Raw genomic sequence first — 21,286 nt, 5'->3', positions numbered from 1 at the left:
TTCCAAAACAATAATAATATAAAAAAAAAGTAACAATTTAACAATATTTTATTTAACTTTCATATCAAGTATCTCATCTCAACTCACTGTCCAAACATATAACATATTTAAAAGTGCTTCTAACATAAGCCTTAAGCTAAAAGTTATAATTACATTTTGCAAAATCCGAAAAAGTATATTTGAGAAAAAACATCAAATTTGATATTTTTCCTAAAAGGTACTATTTAACATTTTTTATATTAAAAAGTACTTTAATATGAATCCCAAATAAATTAACAATAGTAATGCTACATGTAGTTACACTTTTACCTATAGTTTTATTTACAAGACCCATTTTCTTTACAATTTTATTTGAAATTTTCATATTTCCAGTATATCAATAACTAACACATGAAGAAATAAGTTTTTTATAAGTTTTTCTTAAATATATTTAGCATTTTTCATATAGACGATTTGAAAGTTTGGAAGTTAAGAATTTTTGAAAATTTTCTTATACTCGATTCAAATAATTTAAAGTTATCTCAACTATTAAAATGCTTACCTCAATTTGTAACCAACAAAAATAAAAATAACATTCATAAAATTGAAAAAAATTCTTACAAAAAAATTCATTTCAAACATATTTTCATTGGATCCCATCACTTCTTCATATTTTAAGGAAAATCTCTAGATTTTTAATCTAAACATAATTGTAAGGAAATTTTTCTTACTTCGTAGAGCCCACTGGCCCTTGGCCCAACACCCGGCTCAGGGGCTACCAGGACCTATAGGGGCAAAGGATCGACAAGGGGACGGAGTCAAGTGATCAATAAGATAATTACTCTGACATCCCACCATCGCTTTCAGAACCCATAGACCTGCACAAAGTCCATCGGGAAATGCGTACGATCATCGATCCATCAATATCAGACCATTTACGACCCACGAGGGATAGACACAAAGTTAAGAAACTATGTCGCATTAAAGGACTCTAACAGTAGAAATAACAGTAGATGCACAAACTCTATGAAAGACAAAAATGATCTGTACCTCCCCCAACCCACGGTATAAATAACAAGTTTTAGGTATGAGAAAGCTATCTGATTCTTAAACTCTCTCACTTATTTATAAGTTTTTAAAAATATTTACTAACTTTAACATCAGAGACTCTTCGGTCTAAAACTGCCCTCTCCATCATCTGTTGTAGGTCTATTTTAAAAGACCCGAATTATCGTAACTTGATCCCAAAGGTAGGTGAAATACGACGTTAACATAATTTTAGTAAGTCCACAATGTTTCAATCTAAACACGATTCAATGCGATTAAAGTGTCGATTTTATATAGAAAGATGGAGGTATTTTTTATATATGTATTTATTATTTAATTATTTATTTAGCCCACGTTTGTGGTGGCCATCACGATTCGAATACTCCTTCCTTCCCATTTCCTCACCTCTCGCTCTTTGAGTCTGCGCGAAGATGGGCAAGGGACCGGGGCTCTTCTCGGACATCGGCAAGAAAGCCAAAGGTAAATCTCACCCACTCACCGACCATCTAATCTCACTCGCCTTCCCTATGCTTCCCCCTTCCTTTTCTTGATTCTTGATTCTTGCAGCTATAACCTTTTGCCGTTGCTTATTCTGTAGATCTTCTGACCAAGGACTACTCCTCCGATCAGAAATTCTCTGTCTCCACCTACAGCGATGCTGGAGTGGTACGGAATCTAGCTTTTTCCTCCTTCCCAAATTACAGTCGCATGCGTGTAACTATTACGGCAAATACGGATTAGATCGGTAATTAGGGTTTTTTGGATGACCTTGCTATTTTTTGAATCTTTATTGCATTTGAACTGATTTTTTGTAGCTTGTTTAATTTTGCAAAATTCATAGTGTTGGTTTTTCCTGGCTCCTTCATGAAATTTCATCAAGCCTGGATTCAGACTACATGTTTTATATATATATATATATATATATATATATATATATAATTAGCTCATAGGATTAGGATATGGTTAAGTTGGCTTGAGTTGTGTTGTGAGTGTCTTCTATTTCTATTATTTATCAGCAAGCCATTTCCATTCTCAATTGGAGTTATTATATTTTCAAACTGGTGTGTTTGTGTTGAACAGAAGCTGTTTTCCTGAATCAATTCCTAGTTTTTTTTTGGTGAGGGGGTGGGGGGGAGTTGGAGGGGAGTTCATTTGCTCAAAGGTCAAAGGATGTGTCACTAGAGCAGGCAGCTGACTTAATTTTCTTGAATAGAATTAAGTACCCTTAAATTTCACATATGCATAGATCTCAATACAGTAGTTGTGTCTGTCTTATTGAAAGCTCTTTTCTTTCAAATGGAGCTGCTAACAGTCCTATGTTATTTGAAATTATGCTAGTTTATCTCTGTTACTTATCTAAAAATTATGCTCATTTATATATTGCTTCTATTTAAGCAGAGAATTCTGTCAGATGAACCTAGAAATTATTTGCCAATCTTTAAGCTAGAATGAACTTCTGGTATCTTCAATGGAAAATGCTAACTTGCTCCATGGTTTTGCCTCCTCATTTTAACTGCTCATGTATTTAATTTAATTTTTTTACTTAATGATTAAGGAAGTGAGTATTATGAATTTGCGTATTTAAAAAAAAAAGTTTAAAGATGTTTTAAAAATGTTTGAAAGAAAAAAGGAAAACAAAAATTTTGCACTAGCGGTACGCACAGCGGTAAACCCTGGGCGGCCGACTAGCACTATCCATCTTCAATTTATTTTTCTGAGTGTTTGGTCATGCTTGCTTTGGAATGCCATTTGGTGGGGCATGCCCTAGTTATTTGACTCTAGACAGAATTAGGATTATTTTGAATGCTAGTTAATCAACATAAATTAGGGATTAAGATTGAGAAAAGATGCAAAATAGAGAGAAAACTCTGAAACATATTGATTAGTGGTAAAATTCGAAATTATGAGAATTTTCCTAAAAACGAAAAATCCAATTATTCATGAAAACTAAATACGCTAGTAAACAAAAATCCTGCCAAAAAATTGGCTTAAAAAATTTTTACTTATCAAAAATTGTTTTTGGCTAAAATCGACATAATCACTTCCAAGACTTGAAATGGAATATTTCCTAAGAAGGCAAACATGAATGTAAATAGATGATTTGAGGGAAAAAAAACTCATATTTCCATATTGCAAAAAAATTAAGCTTTTTTTTTTTTTTTGATAGGTAAACGATAGTATTAAAAAAGAACAGGCAAAGCCCAAGTATACAAGAAATTATACTAGAGGTAAGACCTATCTAAGTTGCTATAAAAGAAACAAGAAAATCATGTACATTTGGGCCATTAAAATCTATAGCCATAGCCCAAAAAAGTAAGGTGCGGAAAAATAAAGCTCGAAGCTCCTCTAAAGTCTGCTCCTTGTCTTCGAATGTCTGCTTGTTACGCTCTCGCCAAGTACACCACATAATGCAGCTAGGAACCATCTTCCACACAACTTTGATTTGTGGAACTCCCCTCGGTATCACCCAACTAGCCAATAAATCCACCACTGTAGCAGGCATCACCCAGTTTAACCCTATCTGACTGAGTATTTCGCTCCACATGGCTCTAGCTGTCTCACAATGTAGCAAAAGATGATCAACTGTCTCCCCATCTTTCTTGGACATACAACACCAATCATGAATAATTGCCCTACACTTTCGTAGATTGTCGGTAGTCAAAATCTTACTCAGGGCCGTTGTCCAAGTGAAGAAGAGTGCCTAAGAAGGTGCCGTATTCCTCCACAATTTTCTCCAAGGGAAATGAGTATTTGGAAGTAAGGTAAGGGACTTATAGAAGGAACACACCGAGAAAGTACCCTTACCTGCTGGTGTCCACCATAGCTTATTCCCACCCCTTCCATTCATCTTTGTAGTATACACTAAACTGAAAAAAGCCTCAAAACTGTCTAGTTCCCAATCTTGGGCAGCTCTATTAAATATTATATTCCATTAGATTTGGTCCCCTGAATGCACCATGAGATTCGCCACCGAGGCTTCTTGGTCACGTGCCACTCGGAAGACCAAAGGGAACAAGTCCATGAGCGCCTCTTGGCCCTCTTTCCCACACTAAAAGTCCCTCCAAAATTTTTATACGAGTACCCTCCCTCACCATAAGTTTAGTATATCGCGAAAACACCCCCCACCCTTGTCTTATGTATTTCCAGACACCCACACCATAAGACCCATTCCTTTCACTAGAACACCAACCCCCCCATACCCTGCCATATTTGCAATCAACTACAAGTTTCCAGAGAGCTTCTGATTCCATATTGTATCTCCAAAGCCATTCCCAAGTAGTGCCCGGTTAAATTTTCTCAAATTTTTTAACCCCAACCCACCTGAGGAAATTGGTCTGCACACATTATCCCAACTGACTAGATGAAACTTGAATTCGTCTCCCAATCCACCCCATAGAAAGTCGCGATAAAGTTTTTCAATCCTCGCCGCCACACAAGCTGGAATTGGAAATAATGACAAAAAATATGTTGGTAAGTTAGAAAGAGTGCTCTTGATCAGGGTCACCCGGCCACCCTTCGACAAATACAGTCTCTTCCACCCTGCCAATCTTCGTTCTATTTTCTCAGTAACTGTATCCCAAATAGCTGAAGCCCGTGATTTAGCCCCCAATGGTAGCCCCAAATATGTCATAGGCAACGCTGCAACATTACACCCAAGTATATTAGCCAACTGCTGAGAATTACTGACGTTCCCAACTGCCACTAACTCTGTTTTATCAAAATTCACTCTCAGCCATGACGCTGCTTCAAAACAAAAGAGAAGTGCCTTCAAAACACGAAGCTGGTCTTGTTCTGCTTCGTAGAAGATTAGTGTCATATGCAAATAATAGGTGTGAAACCGAGATGAAGTCCCTATTCAGATCGCCCACTGAGAATCCGGACACCAACCCATGACTGACCACTGCCAATAACATCCTACTCAGAGCCTCCATGATGATAACAAATAAAAGAGGGGATAGGGGATCTCCCTATCTTAGGCCTCGTGAGCTGCTTAAAAAGCCCTCTGGATTGCCATTGATTAAAACTAAAAATTTTGCCGTTGAAATGCACCATTTGATCCACCTATACCATTTCTCCCCAAAGCCACATCTCTTCAATAAATACAAGAGAAATTTCCAGTTTACATGATCATATGCCTTCTCCATATCTAGTTTACAGATAATCCCTGCAATACCAGACTTTAACCTACTATCCAGACATTCATTGGCAATTAGGACAAAATCTAGAATTTGTCAACCCTTAACAAAAGCATTCTGTGGCTTTGAGATTATCTTACCAATAGCCATCCTTAGCCTGTTTGCAAGCACCTTGGAGATAATTTTGTAAACCCCATTTATGAAGCTAATGGGCATAAAGTCCTTTACTTCCGATGCACCAGACTTCTTCGGAATCAAAACAAGAAATGTAGTATTCAGACTTTTCTTGAGCTACCCCGCCATAAATAATTCCTAGAACACATTCATAATGTCTTCTTTCACGACCTCCCAACAAGTTTGGAAGAAACCCAATGAGAATCCGTCTAGACCTGGTGCTTTATCTTTTGCCATTCCTCTGGCCACTTCATACACCTCCTCTTCCTCAAAAGATCTTTCCAACCAAGACGCTGTCTGTGGCTCAATAGTATCAAAACCAAGTCCATCTAACTTTGGCCTCCGCCACTTGCCTTCTCTAAACAAATCTTCATAAAAAGTCACCACATGTTCCCGGATCTCTGAAGCCTCTGTGCTTTCACTACCATTGATTTTAAGCATTTCAATGGTATTATTTCTCCTATGGGAGTTAGCCACTCTATGAAAAAATTTTGTGCTTCGATCCCCTTCTTTTAACCAAAGGGCCCTTGACTTCTGATGCCATGATATTTTCTCTAGGGATAAAACTCTTTCCAACTCTGAGACAAGTTCTGCCTTACGAGAGACTTCCTCTGTGGTGAGAACTCTATCTTCAGTGATCCTCTCAATGTTCTGTAATTCTTCCATCCTGGATCTCTTTTGTACCCCTATATCACCGAAAGAATGGAGATTCCAAAGCTTTAAATCATTTTTTAAAACTTTTAGTTTGCCTGCAAGTATATGAGAAGGGGTATCAAAAAGCTGATAAGAGGACCACCACTGCCTTACCCTTTCCACGAAGCCTTCGCTTTTGAGCCACATGTTTTCGAACTTGAAATAGCGACAACTTCCTTAGATACCACCTCCATCCCATAAAATGGGGAAGTGATATGAAAATAGTCGCGGTAATCTCTTCTGACATATCTCCGGATAATGAATTTTCCAACCCGGCAATACTAAGAATCTATCCAATCGAGACCACGCCTGACTATTCGACCCGTTGAAAGGCCCACGTATCAGTGGGAGATCCACCATATTCAAATAAAAAATGCACTCTGAAAATTCTATCATGGCTGAACAAATCCGACTATTCCCAAACCTCTCACTAGGGAATCTAACCACATTAAAATCTCCACCTATGCACCAGGGGAGGTCCCACCAACTGTACACTCCCGCAAGTTCTTCCCACAAACAACGTCTGATATTTCAGCATTTGGACTATATATATATACCTGCAAACGCCCAAAAAAATTATCCTCCGCCATCTTAAAGGAGCAAGCCACTATGTAATCCTCTACAAACTCTTCCATTTTTTTCACCACCCTTTTATCTCACATCACTAGAATTCCACCCGATGCCCCATTTGAAGCCTAATATACCCAATCCGCATATGGACAACACCACACACTTCTCACTATTCTTCTAGACACCAACTTCAACTTGGTTTCTTGAAAACACACAATATCTGCTTTTCAATCCCGTAGCAAATTCTTTATACGAAGGCGCTTATTAACCTTGTTCAATCCACGTACATTCCAAAACACAATTTTTGGCTTCATAAAGAAACATGCGTACCCTTCCCTTTACTCCTATCACGACTTGAGCTACTCTCATTCAGAGACCATTTAAGTCTATTAAGTTCCCTCTGCTTCTTGGAACCAGTTTTCTTGGATTGAGAATGGCCTGCCTCAATGGCCGTGAGAAGGGCCATAAACTGCTCTTCATAACACACACTCTCCATTCCCACCACATTTTGAATATCCTTGATCATTTTGAATACCCATTCGAAAATTTCAAACTCATTAGGAAACAAACGAGTTAACGGGAATGGCTCTCTATCACTTGTTTCTCCCACCCCTCCAAACAGATTCCGTCCTTCCCATTCAACACCATTACCCAAATTGACCACCATATTTTCAGTAGGGAAAGTGCTCACCTGGGTTTCAGACACCGCGACTATGTCAGCCCGTCCCTCCGTGAAACTCTGCGATAGCCCCTCTACACTGTCATCCCCAAGTTCTACTATTCTCGGTGTCCCTCCTTCCAGGACCTTCTCACTGAGCCCTGTAGACCTCTGTGAAAACCCCTCAGACTCTGCCGATAATACAACCAAGTCCTCTAACGGACTGTATTGTGTACCGAGAAAACCTTCCTCTGGAAAAGATGCAAAATAGAGAGAAAAATTTAAAAAATATTGATTAATTGTAAAATTCAAAATTATTTCATGATGACTACAAGCCGAGCTTAAGTAGTTTCAAAATTTGAAATTATGAGAATTTTCTCAAAAAGGGGAAATCTAATTATTGCATGAAAACTAAATATACAAGTAAACAACTAACAAGAACGCTAGCAAAATTTTGGCTAAAATTGAAATCAGAATCACTTCCAAAATTTGGAATGAAATATTTCCTAAGAAGGCAAAAATTAACGTAAATAGATGATTTGAGGAAAAAGCAACTCATATTTCCCAAATCCAAGGAAGATTAACGCACAGATTCACTTTCCTATGACAGTTTAGCTCAATCAATGTAGAATCTAAACTTGGATCCCCTATATCAATTTGGGTTTGCATCATTTTTCCATCTTTGGTGGTGGCTTGTTAGAGCACTCACATTGGCCTCCCTATAGGCACATTTTCTCTATTTTAACTACTCACTTTTGCAAAACCTTCTACATCCCACTCTCTATTCTTTCTCTACTCTATTAAGATAATCTTTCTTTATTCTTTTTTATTATTTTTTTAGCTCATTTCTTTGCAACTTTTTTTTAAATAACACTATTTTTTCTCTACTCTATTAAGATAATCTTTCTTTATTCTTTTTTTAGCTCATTTCTTTTCAATTTTTTTTTTTAAATAAGAGTTATTTGTCTTCATTGTGTTTTCAACTATTCATCTCTAAGGATTGTTTTTTCAAAATTTTAAATTGTTTATCTCTCACAAACAATAATTTTTTTTCAAAATCTTTCATTTTCTATTAATGATAAACTCATTTTCAAATGATGATAAAAATGTACCAATAATGATAAAAATATAAATAACAGAAAAAAATAAGTTTTAAAATAGATTAAGAAAAAACACGTTCAACAAAACTTATATTATCACAATAGTAGGAAAAAAAACATTTAAAAAAAGCAAAGAAGAAAAAAAAATAATAAAGTAAGTAGTCAAATTGCTCAAAATAAACCTGTTCCTCAAAATAAACCTGGATGCGGATGCTCTTATGGGGGTAACCATATTAAATGATTTTTTTTGTTTCATCGAGTAACTCCCTCTTTTTTCAGGCCCTCACATCAACAGCAGTGAAGAAAGGAGGACTCTCAACTGGGGATGTGGCCACACAGTTCAAGTACAAGAATACAGTCATTGACGTTAAAGTTGATACAGATTCAAATGTGGGTTGTTTCCTTTGTCTGAAAATGTTGATATGGTGAATTTTCTTGTTCACTAAAGCATGTTGCATCTTTCCGTATGTCTTGGCAGATCTCGACAACTATTACTTTCACTGAGGTTCTCCCATCAACAAAGACTATTGCTTCATTTAAAGTGCCCAATTATAACTCTGGAAAGGTATGAATCTGCTCCTCTGATGCTGGGAAATTCTTTGATGACTATGTATGTGGCCTTAACATTTATGTTTGTTGAATTTTGTACTCTTTATCTACTTTGGCAGTTGGAGGTGCAATACTTCCATGACCATGCAACCTTCACAACGGCTATTGGTTTGAACCAGTCTCCTGGCATTGATGTATCTGCTACCATTGGTACCCCAAGCATTGCTTTTGGTGCAGAGGCAGGTTATGATACTACTTCTGGTAATTTTGCTAAGTACACTGCTGGCATTAGTGTGACAAAACCAGATTCATCTGCTGCGATAATATTGTAAGTTACTCATCAACATTGGCCACCGTTTCAAATTACCGAAATAATAATTAAAGTGAAGTTTGGAGAGTTTTTTGTTTGATTGTATACTCTGTATCCCTTTCTCTCAGGGGTGACAAGGGAGACACTATAAGAGCATCATATGTGCATCACCTGGATCAATTTAAGAAGAGTGCTGCTGTTGGTGAGATCACAAGACGGTTCTCTACCAATGAGAACACTTTCACAGTTGGAGGGTCATATGCAGTTGATCACCTGACAGTCGTGAAAGCAAAGCTCAACAACCATGGGAGGCTTGGGGCCCTCTTGCAACATGAGGTCATACCAAAGTCAATTCTAACAATCTCTGGAGAAGTTGATACCAAGGCTTTGGACAAAAATCCCCGGTTCGGGTTGGCTATCGCCCTCAAGCCCTGAAGGTCTTTGCCATTAGATTATGCAATTTGGACTACATAATTTTCTCTGATTTTTTTGGTGGTGGCGCTTAGAAGGGAGCGCATAATAATTAGTTCCACAGATATATCTGTTTGAGATTCTGTATGACTGTGGATCAATTGTTTTGATACTTGAGGTCTACTATGGTCTTCTATTTTTCCGTCCGTTGTGGGCATTTTGAATTTTTGACATTCATACATTTTATTGTCCCTAATCCTTATATGAGGAGTTTCATCTAATTTGTATGTTCTTGAAAATGTCACACCTTCAAATTATGTTTTGGCAGAGAGTAAAGTAGTCTAGGCCTTCGTGTCATGATCATCTCTACTACTAATTAAAACGGACTCCACTTAGGTTTTAATCAGCAAGTTTTCCTCCTACACTTTCAAAAGTATCCTTTATCTCTTGTTTAGTGCAGAGAAATTGTTTTAAGATTACCAAGCCTATTTAGATGTAGGAAAATGATAGAGCCACCGCTGGTGGCTCTATCATGTGTTTTTTTATTTATTTTTTTTACAATTAATTTTATATAGATGTTTTTAATAATTTTAAATATTAAAAAATAAATAAAATAAATTATAATATTATTAAAAAATACTTCTTTAATTATGAAGTAAAAAAAAATTATTTTTTTATTTTACTTTGTGATTAAGGAAGTATTTTTTAATAATTTTTTTTACTTCATGATTAAAGAAGTGTTTTTTAATAATATTATAAATTTATTTTATTTTTTTAAAATTGTTAAAAATATCTATATAAAAATAATTGTAAAAAAAACACATAAAAAAATACATACTAGAACCAGCGGTGGCTTCCAGCGGGAGCCACCAGCGGTGGCTCTAGCATCACTCTTAGATGTAACAGGCGTACCTTTGAAACATGTCCCTTGGGATTGCAAATCTGTTCCATTTCAGGCACTTAAAGCATGACAACGAAGATCCAAATGCTTCCAAGGCATAACGAACGACAAGCCTTTAAAGTTGTAGGAGTGGGATCTCAAAACATAACCACGTATCTAAATTGACTAATACCCAGATCCTCGCAAATACTACAACCTCGTTACATCAAATTCTCCAATTACGGAACAAGGAGTGGGAATTCAAAGTGTGACGTCCGTACATGCTAGAGAAACTATCCTGCACAGAGGTTGGTGAATGCAGCGACACATTTTGAGTACTGGGAATATGGGTATTTGACGTAAATCAGTGTTCCAACTGGATGTAACAATTTATGAGGGAAAGACATGTTTGATCACTGCGCTGGTATCGAAGACAAACCTCAGTGGCCTGTGTCCCAATCTCTTGATCTCCATCTCGAGTTTAGCTCAAGTTTTTGCCGCGTTTTTACTTTTAGGACATCAAAATATCTATATAACACTCGATTTCACTTTATAATCTAGCAGAAATTTACCTCTTCTGACAAATGGATGGAGGCTTCGAACACAATCGCTATTAACATTCTCACACTTCACGGCACCTTACATGACTATTCTAGGTTCCATCACCTGACTCAAAGCAGCAGCTCGACATGTCACAGAAAGAAAACGTTCCTCACAAAGTTCCAAATGAAATTCATCTAACACAGACATTAATGTTGAACTAAAATTAAGTCATTTATCAGAGGCAGCACTAATTGTCTGAAACATATGCATTGCCATGCTATTAATGCCCCAGGTTTCCCACTAAGATTAGAAACGCCGATGATATGAAAGCGTGCAATACAGGTTTCTGTAAATAAAATTTTGGTACTTTTGATGAATATATTAGATCTTACAGTCACATTAATTGATGAATGAGAAATGCTAGATCCGCAAAGAAATCTCACAAAAATAAACTCACTGATTGATATAATTCTTTTTACTGTAAACTAGATCTAACATATCACAATAAATTTACTTTTATTAGACGCCTTTGTGCCTTTGCAGATGAAGTGTTTCTCTGATGTATTTATTACACCAGAGTTGTAAATAACATAACTCAAATCAACTCTGAACTAATTCAGGTTACATCAAAAGCACATAATTTCTTTATGGGCAGTAACACAAAAATCAACTAAGGCCTTCATAAACATAATTTCTTTATGATCAAGGGTTCAAAAGAACAACTTGAAGCAATACAATTATCCATTAAAATGCCTCAAGCCCGAATTAAGAAGATCTACATGAAACAAAATTGCTCGAATCAACTACACCTTCATAAGCATAATCAACAACATATGATTACAAGCGAACGGGTTAGAATCATTCTATATCAAGTATAACAAAAATATAGACATTAATGCTTTATCATAGGAAAATTAAATTGGGTCACACCTAACTATGTAAAGTCCCTTCATTATATAATTAACATTTGTTTTTTATAAGTTTTTTTGATGACAATGATGTGCACTGTGCAGTCCTCGTTGAAGGACACGGGTAGTGTAAGGGATATCTAATTAGCATCTAACATTTACCAATCTCATGCATCAACAGTCACAAAAGCAGCATCATCATTATTACGATAAAATTCATTTGGTAAAAACCCAAATGATCCATACTGACATTCACATCTCAGAAAAATAAAATCACAAACTACAAGTTAAACAAGACCTACAAAAGCATACAACTAAGACCATACATCACCTAGAATCTCTAAACCAGTAAGGTGCAAATGAACCTCAAGAATTCGAGTTAAAAGCCATGTCTTTGAAAGATCACAACATTTATATAAGTAAATATATCGAAATCGCACACATTGTTAACGAAAATATCATAGTTAAAAGCCATGCAGCTAAGAGAATTAACTTCAAACAGCAAGGGAATCACCAAAACGCTATAAACATGAATAAAAACCCAAAAAACAATTATTAGCAGAAACTCAGAAATTTCGCATTCATCACTTAAACACCAAAACATCCAGATCTCCGAGAGACCCAAATATTTAGATCCAACAAATATAACATTCAAAAACATACTAAAGGTAATAACGGAAGCTTGACAGTCCCAGAAAAATGTTTCCTTCATATATTGAATTAATCGACAGCCTGCATGATATCCTCGGCAGTGAATTTGGAGCCCTTGTCCTTGTCCGCAGCAGAGCGACCCTTGGCCTTGCGGTCGAGGAGGGACTTACGGTCCTTGTCGAGGCGGAGCTTGGTGATTACCACCTTGGATGGATTGATGCCGACGTTGACAGTGGACCCGTTCACCTTCTCGCGGGTGATCCGCTCGATGTGTATGACCCACTTCCGGCGATATACCTGGACCACCTTGCCCTCGCGACCCTTGTACGTCCCGCGCACCACCTGGACTTCATCGTCCTTGCGCACCGGCATCGACCGCACGTTGTACTTGCTCCTCAAGTCGTTCGAGAGCGGCGCGCTCATCAGCACGCGCCTCACGCTCGACGGCGCCGTGAAGTGTGCCTTCCGGCTTTTGCGGCGAGAGCTCGAGACTCTTGGGTTGTACTTCATCTTGGCGCTCTCTCTCGCTCTCGAAGGAAACGGCTGGGCAGAATGGGAGAATAAGGGGGGTTGGCTAGGGTTTCTTCGGATTTATAAAGGAAATGGTATCCTTTGCAAACGGTGCCGTATAAGGGTAGGGTTTTGTTCCGGCCTCCGATTGAGTGGCTGTGAGTCAGCTTTGTTCGGACCGCGACATATCATTCGGGCCACATCCTTTAAACTTACTGAATCGGGTCCTTTAAACAGTCCAAATTATTCGGGACAGGCTTACTGTCGTATAAGCCCACGTTTGCATCTATTCGGGTCTGATTTTACAACCCTGTGCCACCCAAAAAAAGGCTCTGGGTGTTCATGTTGGTTTATCTCCATAACTCTTCTTAATTTATTTTATTTTATCTAATTATTATAATTTTTATATAAAATAAAATAAAATAAAAAATTTAATTTTTTCAAATCTTAAAATAAAAATAATATTAAAATATATATAATTTAATAATATTTTATTCAACTTTTAACTTTAATATCAATTCAACTGAACTAATTTAATCTTATCTGTAAAAATAAACAAGGCGTTATCACTTCAAAATTATCATATTATATCAAATTTTAAAAATATTAAATATTGATGTGATCATTTGATACGAAATCATAAACAAAGAAATTTTACTGTGTAGAATACAATATAGTTTTAATTTTGTTTCATGTATTAGATTTGCGAAGAATTAAGGAGATGTTGATCATCAACTAGATCACCTTGACAAAACATGTCAATTTTGCACATTCAAGACTTATTTAATGAGCAATTATCTCAACTTTTGCCTCCAACGATCTCATAATCATATAATTAATGGATATTTTCAAAGGCATGCAAAATTGCCGCAAACATCTAAATTTCATTTATTTAAATAAATGGGAAGATGAAGAAGGTATTTAGATGATTAGACTCAAAGATTTATCCGTAGAAAAGTCTAAAATATATATGAATAATACTAAATAGAGTTTTAAAATGTGTAAATCTCACACACTTATTTTTTCACGTAAATCACTCATTTTTCTCACGTAAATCACAATTCTATAACTTTTTTTTTTTTTTTTTATATATATAAAAGAAATATGCCAAAGTTGCGTATTTTTAAAATTTCAAATCCGATATAACACCAAGACATCTCTACTGATCTCTGTCTAGAACTGGTCATGAATTAAGTACGTCAGAATTCAAAAAATAAAAAAAGAAAAAAGAAAAAAAACGAAAGGTTATGAAAGGATGAGTTAAGGCTAGCATTTATGAGTCATCACATGCGTGCCATTAATACACCTTACCCCTTGGCATCCATAACCCAGCACGGAATTTCCCACCTTCCCCAAAACCCTAATGCTCCTCATAGGCCGAGACGTAGCAGAAGCATTATTCAAATTAGTTTTTGAATAGATCGAGTAAACTCTTGATCTGCTATACTCTCTCTGTCTCTCTGTGTGATCAATTTGGAGCTGCTGGGCCTGGAGAAACTATCTAAGATTAACGCAATGAGGGCTTGGAAACATCTAGGTATTGTGAAAACGATAGACGAAGAAAAAGAATATGGATTCTCAGCTTCCTCCTCCCCTTCTCTTTCTCCAACTGATCTCTCCTCTCCTCCTACTCCTGATCTCCATACCAGAGTACAGGCATGGTACCTACGTAATTCCTTTTATATATTTCCCCTTCTTTTTCCTACTTTTACTGATTTTTTTTTCTTCGTCTATATCAGTTTCACTTGAGTTGCAGAAAACTCTCATGTGTAATATCTTAAGCAACTATTTTTAATTAGGTCGTTGGCAAGGGGGCAGAAGACAGACATCTTGGTTCGTGTTCATGGAAGGTGCTTCCATCTGCACAAGGTTAGTTGTTGTCGATTCACGGTCCATTTTCTTGTCTTTTTTTATCTTCCATTGATTCCGGTCGAGTTGCTGGCTTATAAATTAAGATGTTTTCTTGCGTGACACCTGGGTAATTACAATCACATTCAAATTTTTTATAAATAAGAGTGCTGTTTGTAATTTTTTTACCCTGATGGGGCGAAAATAAAAGAAAATTTCATCATCAATAGGGTGCTAATTAATTTGCAGACATTAGCAGGTGAGTAATTAATGGAAAAGCCAGGGGTCACTTATTATGTGTCTCATCTTCTTCATAGGATGCCCTGACAACAAGAAGCACCTACTTTAATCGAGAAATAACGGAAATCTCGGACTTCACACTCTCTCCACCGCTCCACATAACGCCCGAAACCTTCTCTCTTGTAGCCGACTTCTGTTACGGGAGCCACATCGTCCTGACACCGTTCAACATCGCTGCTCTCAGAACGGCAGCCGAGCTACTGGAAATGGCGGACACCAATGGCGATGGCGAGGAGGAGAACCTCATGCAGATAACGGAGGCATACTTCCGTCGGATTATCAACGTTAACCGAGAGTACGCGTCCATAGTTTTCCGGTCGTGCCTGCCTCTGCTTCCGGAGGCGGAAACGACGGCGTATCTGGTGAGCAGGTGTGTTGAAGCCTTGAGTAGTTCAGTAGTGGAGGGTGGTGGTGGTGGTGACGGAGTCAATGTGGCTTGTTTCGACGACGTCATAGCGATGTCACCCGAGGATTTTCTAATAGTGGCGACGTCCATGCACCGTCGGTTAACGAGCCATGACGTGCTTTACAGGACGGTTGATCTTTACTTCAAGGTCAGGCACTGAGGCTTATCTACTCCACTCTTTTCTCTTTTCCAATTCTTACCCTTTTTGGAATAATATAGCTTTTAAGCTTAATTGGCTAGCGGCCATTTAATTGGATTTAGGAAGATTTTATTTGTTTAAAATAAGAAATGAAATGCTAAAGGTTGGGGATCCCATTCAGGCTCCTTATAGCTCGAGACAGATAAAATTATATAGATAAATGTTTTAACTATAAAAAGAAAGATGTCACAAAAATAAAAATAAAAATTAATATATTTTGATGTGATATATTAGATTATAAAAATTATTTTTATTATAAAATAAATCTAACATATTATATGAAATCTAGATCGTGTCAATTTATAGATTTAATTTTATAAAAAATTTTGTGACTGTAATTGGCTTGCTTTGCTGGCATGATAAAAGTTTCAAAGAGTGTTTTTGAAATTACTCTTAACACTTCGAGTCAAAGGAAATAAATATATAAAGTATGTGTCATAATATTTATCTAAATCCAAGTGATTCACATGGATAATAATAAATTTTTTGATAATCTTAGAGTTTGGACATGATATTTTTAGTAATCCAAATCAACATTGTGCATATGAAAACTCTTAAGGCCTTATTTGGATGTTGAGATGGTCTCAATCCATCTCATTTCATCTTTTCTCATCATTTAAATGAGAACTAATTAATAACCTCTTCTTAATGAATTTTACTACTGAATCAGCCCCTCTAGTGATTAATTACAAAAGAATTGATCATGTATTTCGTTTGAGCGAGGTTATATGAGTCAAATTGATGCTTGTTATACATTTTCATAATTTGTTCTTTTAGTGGGAACAAACTGGATATATATATATATAATATATATATATATCACTGATCACATCACTGCCATCTGCTCCAAAAGTACCATAAAGCCAACTATTATCTGCATGATCTCCAAATTACTTCTGTAAATGTACGAGTTCCTACTTAATCAATAGAGGCTGTCTCTTTTTTGGAACAATGGTTTCTGTATTTTGGTAACCTTTTTGTTTAAAAGAAAAGAAAAATGCTTCTTATTCATTTTACATATACCAGGGATACAGTGGCAAGATATCGGATGACCTGAAAGCCCAAATATGCAACTCCATTGACTGTAACAAGCTCTCATCCCAACTCCTCTTAGAGGCAGTGCAAAACCCTATAATGCCACTTAGATTCATAGTCCGAGCCATGTTGATGGAGCAGCTCAACACCCGGCGCTCCATTTTGATCTCCAGTACTGCCGCGGATCACATCCAACCTCGCAGGCAACGGATCAGGAGCAGCAGCAAAGACGACGGCCCCACAACCCTCGGAGCGATTCTTCAGCGTGAGGCGGCTCTTCGCCAGGCAGCCCATCTTAAGGCCGCAATGGATGCAACGAGCTCTCGCATACAGAGCCTGGAGAAAGAGCTAAACGTCATGAAGAAGCTCTTGAATAAGCCTGACATATTGCAGAGAAGCATTTTAATGGGGTCAGATCGGTCTTCGAGTTTCCACTATGGTTCGGAGAATAAGATAGAAAGAGGTGAAAGAGGATCTGCTTCTTCGGCCAGCTTTCGGTTCTGCCATGTGAGATCAGGAGAAAAAGCAGTAGGAGAGTCTTCATCCTGGGATAAGGGCTCTTGTAATAATATTGGGTCGACAATGCCTCCAAAGAATATTCGGAGGAGGCTGATAAATGGATTAAAGAGTGCGTTCTGGATATCAAAATCACCATCAACGAATGGGATTGAGAGTAGAAAATCAAGCACGGGCAGATCAATGGATCGAAAGGGGGCAGGAGATCATGAATTAGATCATGGCTAATACGTACGTAGGGATGATATCCTAAGTAGAGAGAATTGTTTTTAATTACGTAGGTGCTTTCTCTCCTTCAGTTATTTTCTAGGCTGGATGTTTAATTAATTTGACACGTGTTTGTAGGACCTTATTGCACTTGTTGTCTCTGCTTTGTGTACAGAAATGGAATTGGGAAATTCTATGGTGATTTACTTTGGTTTCTCCGAGCGAATATTAAATGATCATCATTACTTTGTTTTTTTTCTTTTTAAATTTAATTTAATAATTAGGCCAAACTACTGAAAGGTTTTAAAATTTCAGCATTTAATTAGATTTGGGTTTTCTACGATTAAATAAAGAACAGTTTATAAGCAGGTTGGGGACAATCAGAGGATGCATGGAACTATTGAATATGGGACAACCAAACCCCTTCAGGCATCAACTATAGAACGAACAATGACCGGCCCGAGTCTTAATACGTATTATGACCAATGAGGCCGGCCCAAAAAGGGCAAAATATATACCTTTTACAAGGCCCTCGAGGCCCAATAACAGGAACTGGCCCAAAAGCTAAAACAAATTTCTCGAAACCTAGCTAAGAGCATTGGCAATGATCTAGCTATTGCCAAGTCTAAAATTTGGCTAGAATCTTAATTTTTAGCTATAATATCAATTTTTGACTAGGTGAGTCCACATTGGACTAGTCATTATAAAGTTAAAATAATAATATAATATTATATATATATATATTTTTTTGCAAATACAATTTATATATTTTTTAGATCTTCATGCTTTGTAGAAATAATGTGTCTACTCTATCAATCAATAAAAATAATATGCATGCCATGCATGTTTTACCATTCAAAGAGAGAGAGAAGTGATTAAATAATTAAATATTAATTTCCATTGTGAATAGTAGCTAGCCATATTTGGAGAAGACTTAAGATTTACTATTCATCAAATCTTAAGCTTTGGACCATTGGCTAGTCCAATGTGAAGGCTTTTTCTCACATCTAGCTAAAGTTTAGACTTGCATTGACATTTGGCTAGTCCATTGCCAATGCTCTAAGAAGAAGATACGGATTTTATTAAATAAAAAATAATATTTACAGTCATAAGAGTATAAATGTTTCGTAATTATTTAAAAAAAAAAAAAATTTTAATAATAGATTTTATTTTTTTATAAAATAATTATACCATTCTTATATATTATACGACTTTATATTGCGTTACTCGGATTAAATTATGCATATCTGGTGCCACAGACCGAAGGAAGAATCAATCCAATACAGTAGCGAGAGATATATGATCAGAAGGAAGGGAAAGAAAGAAAATTGGAGAAAGATCGTGGACTTTTTTTTGGTTGCTGGGAGGGAGTAAGGAGACACATGCATGCATGACATTTTGTCAATCAGTCAATATCACGTCGACAATCATCAATTGAGGTACCAAACCAAATCGGACAAAATCATATTGAATGACAGAATTAATTAATTATGAAGTAGTAGTTGTGTCTTGCTGATATGACTGGCCAGTTTTATATATATATATGGTCAGATTACGTTTGTTTAGTTGAGTGAGACAAGATTTTTAATTAAAAAAAAATATATGATTTTTTATCAAAAAAAATAATAAATGCATAATTTAATGCATAAAAAAATAAATTTTAAGAAATATCTTTGAATAATGATAAGTTAGTGAGTTTAATAATGACATGTTTTGATAAATTAGAAAACAAAAGATTTGTTTAAATCCTTTCTTCAAAAGAAAACAAAAGATTTGATCATTCAATCTTCTATGAGATTAATTAAGAGCACATTCAATATTTTGTGACGCTGTTGCTTGAGTTGATCAAAATCTACACCAAGTTAAATCACCTATTCTCTTTGTGTGTTACAACATCCTTCAAATATGTTAATTTTATATAAGTCTATTGCTAGTCACTTTTGTACATTATGCAATACAACACATTAACTTTGAAATAAGAGATAACTCAATAATCATATGATCACAATAACTTTTGTTAAATAATAGTTACTTATAACAAACAAAAAAAAGTATTCAATTATGAGCTAAATTTCAAAATGCTATTTATTGATCAATGATATATTAGATGGGACTTCCAAACATTTTTTCTTGTTTTCAGGAGAATGAGGGGAGGGGAGGGGAGGGGAGGGGAGGGGGGGATATAACGTAAAGCTGTATACTCTTCTCATTTCTAGTTTTAAATGGTTTTTATTTAATTGTGTGATTTAGGGGTATTCCCATAGTTTATATATTTCTCTGTTGGACAGTAAAAATTATGTCAAGTTTTATAGAAAACTACCATATATTCACAAAATAAAGTTTTGAACTAATTTTTACTCATCAAAAATTTATGCCCTAGGAAAGATATCGCAAAAGGCTAAAAAAAAGCTTGGTACTACCAAATGCAGCCATCATTTTAAAGATACCCATATTACAATATATTCACAAACACTAGCTCAAGAAAGGAAACTCAACCACTTATAAATTAAAAACATGTCATCCAGATTAACATTAAACTCTCTTCTATTTGATCATGAAGCCAAAATTCTATCAGGTACCTCTGGTAGGGGTGTAATCGGTCCTGTCCGGTCCGGTTTTGGATAAAATCTAGGACCGAACCGGTATGTACCGGTTTTGTATTTTTCAAAACTGATTACGCACCGGTTACCCTCCTAAACCGGTACTTACGGTTTTACCGATTTCGATCCGGTCTGGTTTTTTAGTTTTTCTAAAATATAAATTTCACAATTTGTTATTAAAATTTTGTTTATAAAAAAAAAATTTTGATTTTAAAAAAACTGTTTTATACATTTATTAATATATTAGACTATATAATAGTATTAATATTAGACTATTTGTATAGTTATAAGTTATATATTAGTATTAGTTATAAACTTTTAGTGATTTAGTATTAACATTTTATGTAATAATTTATAAATTATAATAAGAAATTATTTCATATATGAATATATATTATATATAAAATTTCACATAAAAATTTATAATTATACATTATATATAAAACTTATATATATTACTATTTAATATATATAAAATATTTTGTATAAAACTTATATATAAAAATATAATTTTTTATTTTTTTTAATCAACCGGCCCGGTCCGGGTCAAAAAATCCCGGAACCGGCACCGGACTAGAACCGATCGGTTTTTATATTTTAAAAACCGGTTCCGGATCGGACCGGTTCAAAACCTGTAAAACCGGTCCGGTCCACCCTTAACCTCTGGTGGATGGACAACCCCAGTGTAATTGTTTGAAAGAATCTATTGATGGTTTCCTATAAATGCTGCTCGACCTACCATCCTGAAAAAATTAATAGAAAGTGGCACTTACAGGCTTAGTTTCAGGAAAAGCACTTGAATAAAGATAATAAGTAGAAATGAATAAAGTAAAAGAACAATAACTTTTTGCTTGTTGACATGAATCACACACAAATGATATTTATTGGACTCAAGAGGTAAATTAAATTTAGAGACAATTTGACGAACGGTGCAAAATGTGAGACCCTAAAAATTAGTGTGTTTTAAATTATTTATTACTATTTTTATTGTTTATTTTATTTTATTTTTTTGATTGCTTTTCAAGTTTGGGCCTTTTGTGCAGTGGGTTAGGATAG

General features: G+C 35.8%; 3 protein-coding genes across 3 annotated transcripts; 2 read left to right on the top strand and 1 right to left on the bottom strand.

The window, feature by feature from the left end:
* Window positions 1–1,350: 1,350 nt before the first annotated feature.
* On the top strand, window positions 1,351–9,926 carry LOC109009361 (mitochondrial outer membrane protein porin 2-like). The gene is made up of 6 exons (XM_018989814.2): window positions 1,351–1,506; window positions 1,625–1,692; window positions 8,637–8,747; window positions 8,836–8,922; window positions 9,026–9,234; window positions 9,345–9,926. Exons 1-6 carry the CDS (start codon window positions 1,458–1,460, stop codon window positions 9,649–9,651), a joined length of 831 nt encoding a protein of 276 aa, XP_018845359.2. The 5' UTR covers window positions 1,351–1,457; the 3' UTR covers window positions 9,652–9,926.
* A 2,562-nt stretch (window positions 9,927–12,488) lies between these two features.
* LOC109009362 (60S ribosomal protein L26-1) lies at window positions 12,489–13,218 on the bottom strand. Its single transcript, XM_018989816.2, has one exon. The coding sequence runs from the start codon at window positions 13,117–13,119 to the stop codon at window positions 12,679–12,681; it is 441 nt and encodes a 146-aa protein (XP_018845361.1). The 5' UTR covers window positions 13,120–13,218; the 3' UTR covers window positions 12,489–12,678.
* A 1,188-nt stretch (window positions 13,219–14,406) lies between these two features.
* LOC109005686 (BTB/POZ domain-containing protein At3g49900-like) lies at window positions 14,407–17,846 on the top strand. Its single transcript, XM_018984725.2, has 4 exons — window positions 14,407–14,780; window positions 14,919–14,988; window positions 15,285–15,821; window positions 16,899–17,846. Exons 1-4 carry the CDS (start codon window positions 14,635–14,637, stop codon window positions 17,649–17,651), a joined length of 1,506 nt encoding a protein of 501 aa, XP_018840270.2. The 5' UTR covers window positions 14,407–14,634; the 3' UTR covers window positions 17,652–17,846.
* Window positions 17,847–21,286: the final 3,440 nt, after the last annotated feature.

This window comes from Juglans regia, chromosome 7, assembly GCF_001411555.2.
Source record: "Juglans regia cultivar Chandler chromosome 7, Walnut 2.0, whole genome shotgun sequence".
Taxonomy (NCBI): domain Eukaryota; kingdom Viridiplantae; phylum Streptophyta; class Magnoliopsida; order Fagales; family Juglandaceae; genus Juglans; species Juglans regia.
This window is presented reverse-complemented; position numbering and strand designations above follow the sequence as displayed.

Coding starts and splice junctions, on each gene's coding strand:
- LOC109009361 (XM_018989814.2), top strand. CDS start 1,458: ATGGGCAAGGGACCGGGGCTCTTCTCGGACATCGGCAAGAAAGCCAAA. Junction 1,507..1,624: donor CATCGGCAAGAAAGCCAAAG/GTAAATCTCACC, acceptor CTTATTCTGTAG/ATCTTCTGACCAAGGACTAC. Junction 1,693..8,636: donor CCTACAGCGATGCTGGAGTG/GTACGGAATCTA, acceptor CTCTTTTTTCAG/GCCCTCACATCAACAGCAGT.
- LOC109009362 (XM_018989816.2), bottom strand. CDS start 13,119: ATGAAGTACAACCCAAGAGTCTCGAGCTCTCGCCGCAAAAGCCGGAAG.
- LOC109005686 (XM_018984725.2), top strand. CDS start 14,635: ATGAGGGCTTGGAAACATCTAGGTATTGTGAAAACGATAGACGAAGAA. Junction 14,781..14,918: donor CATACCAGAGTACAGGCATG/GTACCTACGTAA, acceptor ATTTTTAATTAG/GTCGTTGGCAAGGGGGCAGA. Junction 15,822..16,898: donor CGGTTGATCTTTACTTCAAG/GTCAGGCACTGA, acceptor TACATATACCAG/GGATACAGTGGCAAGATATC.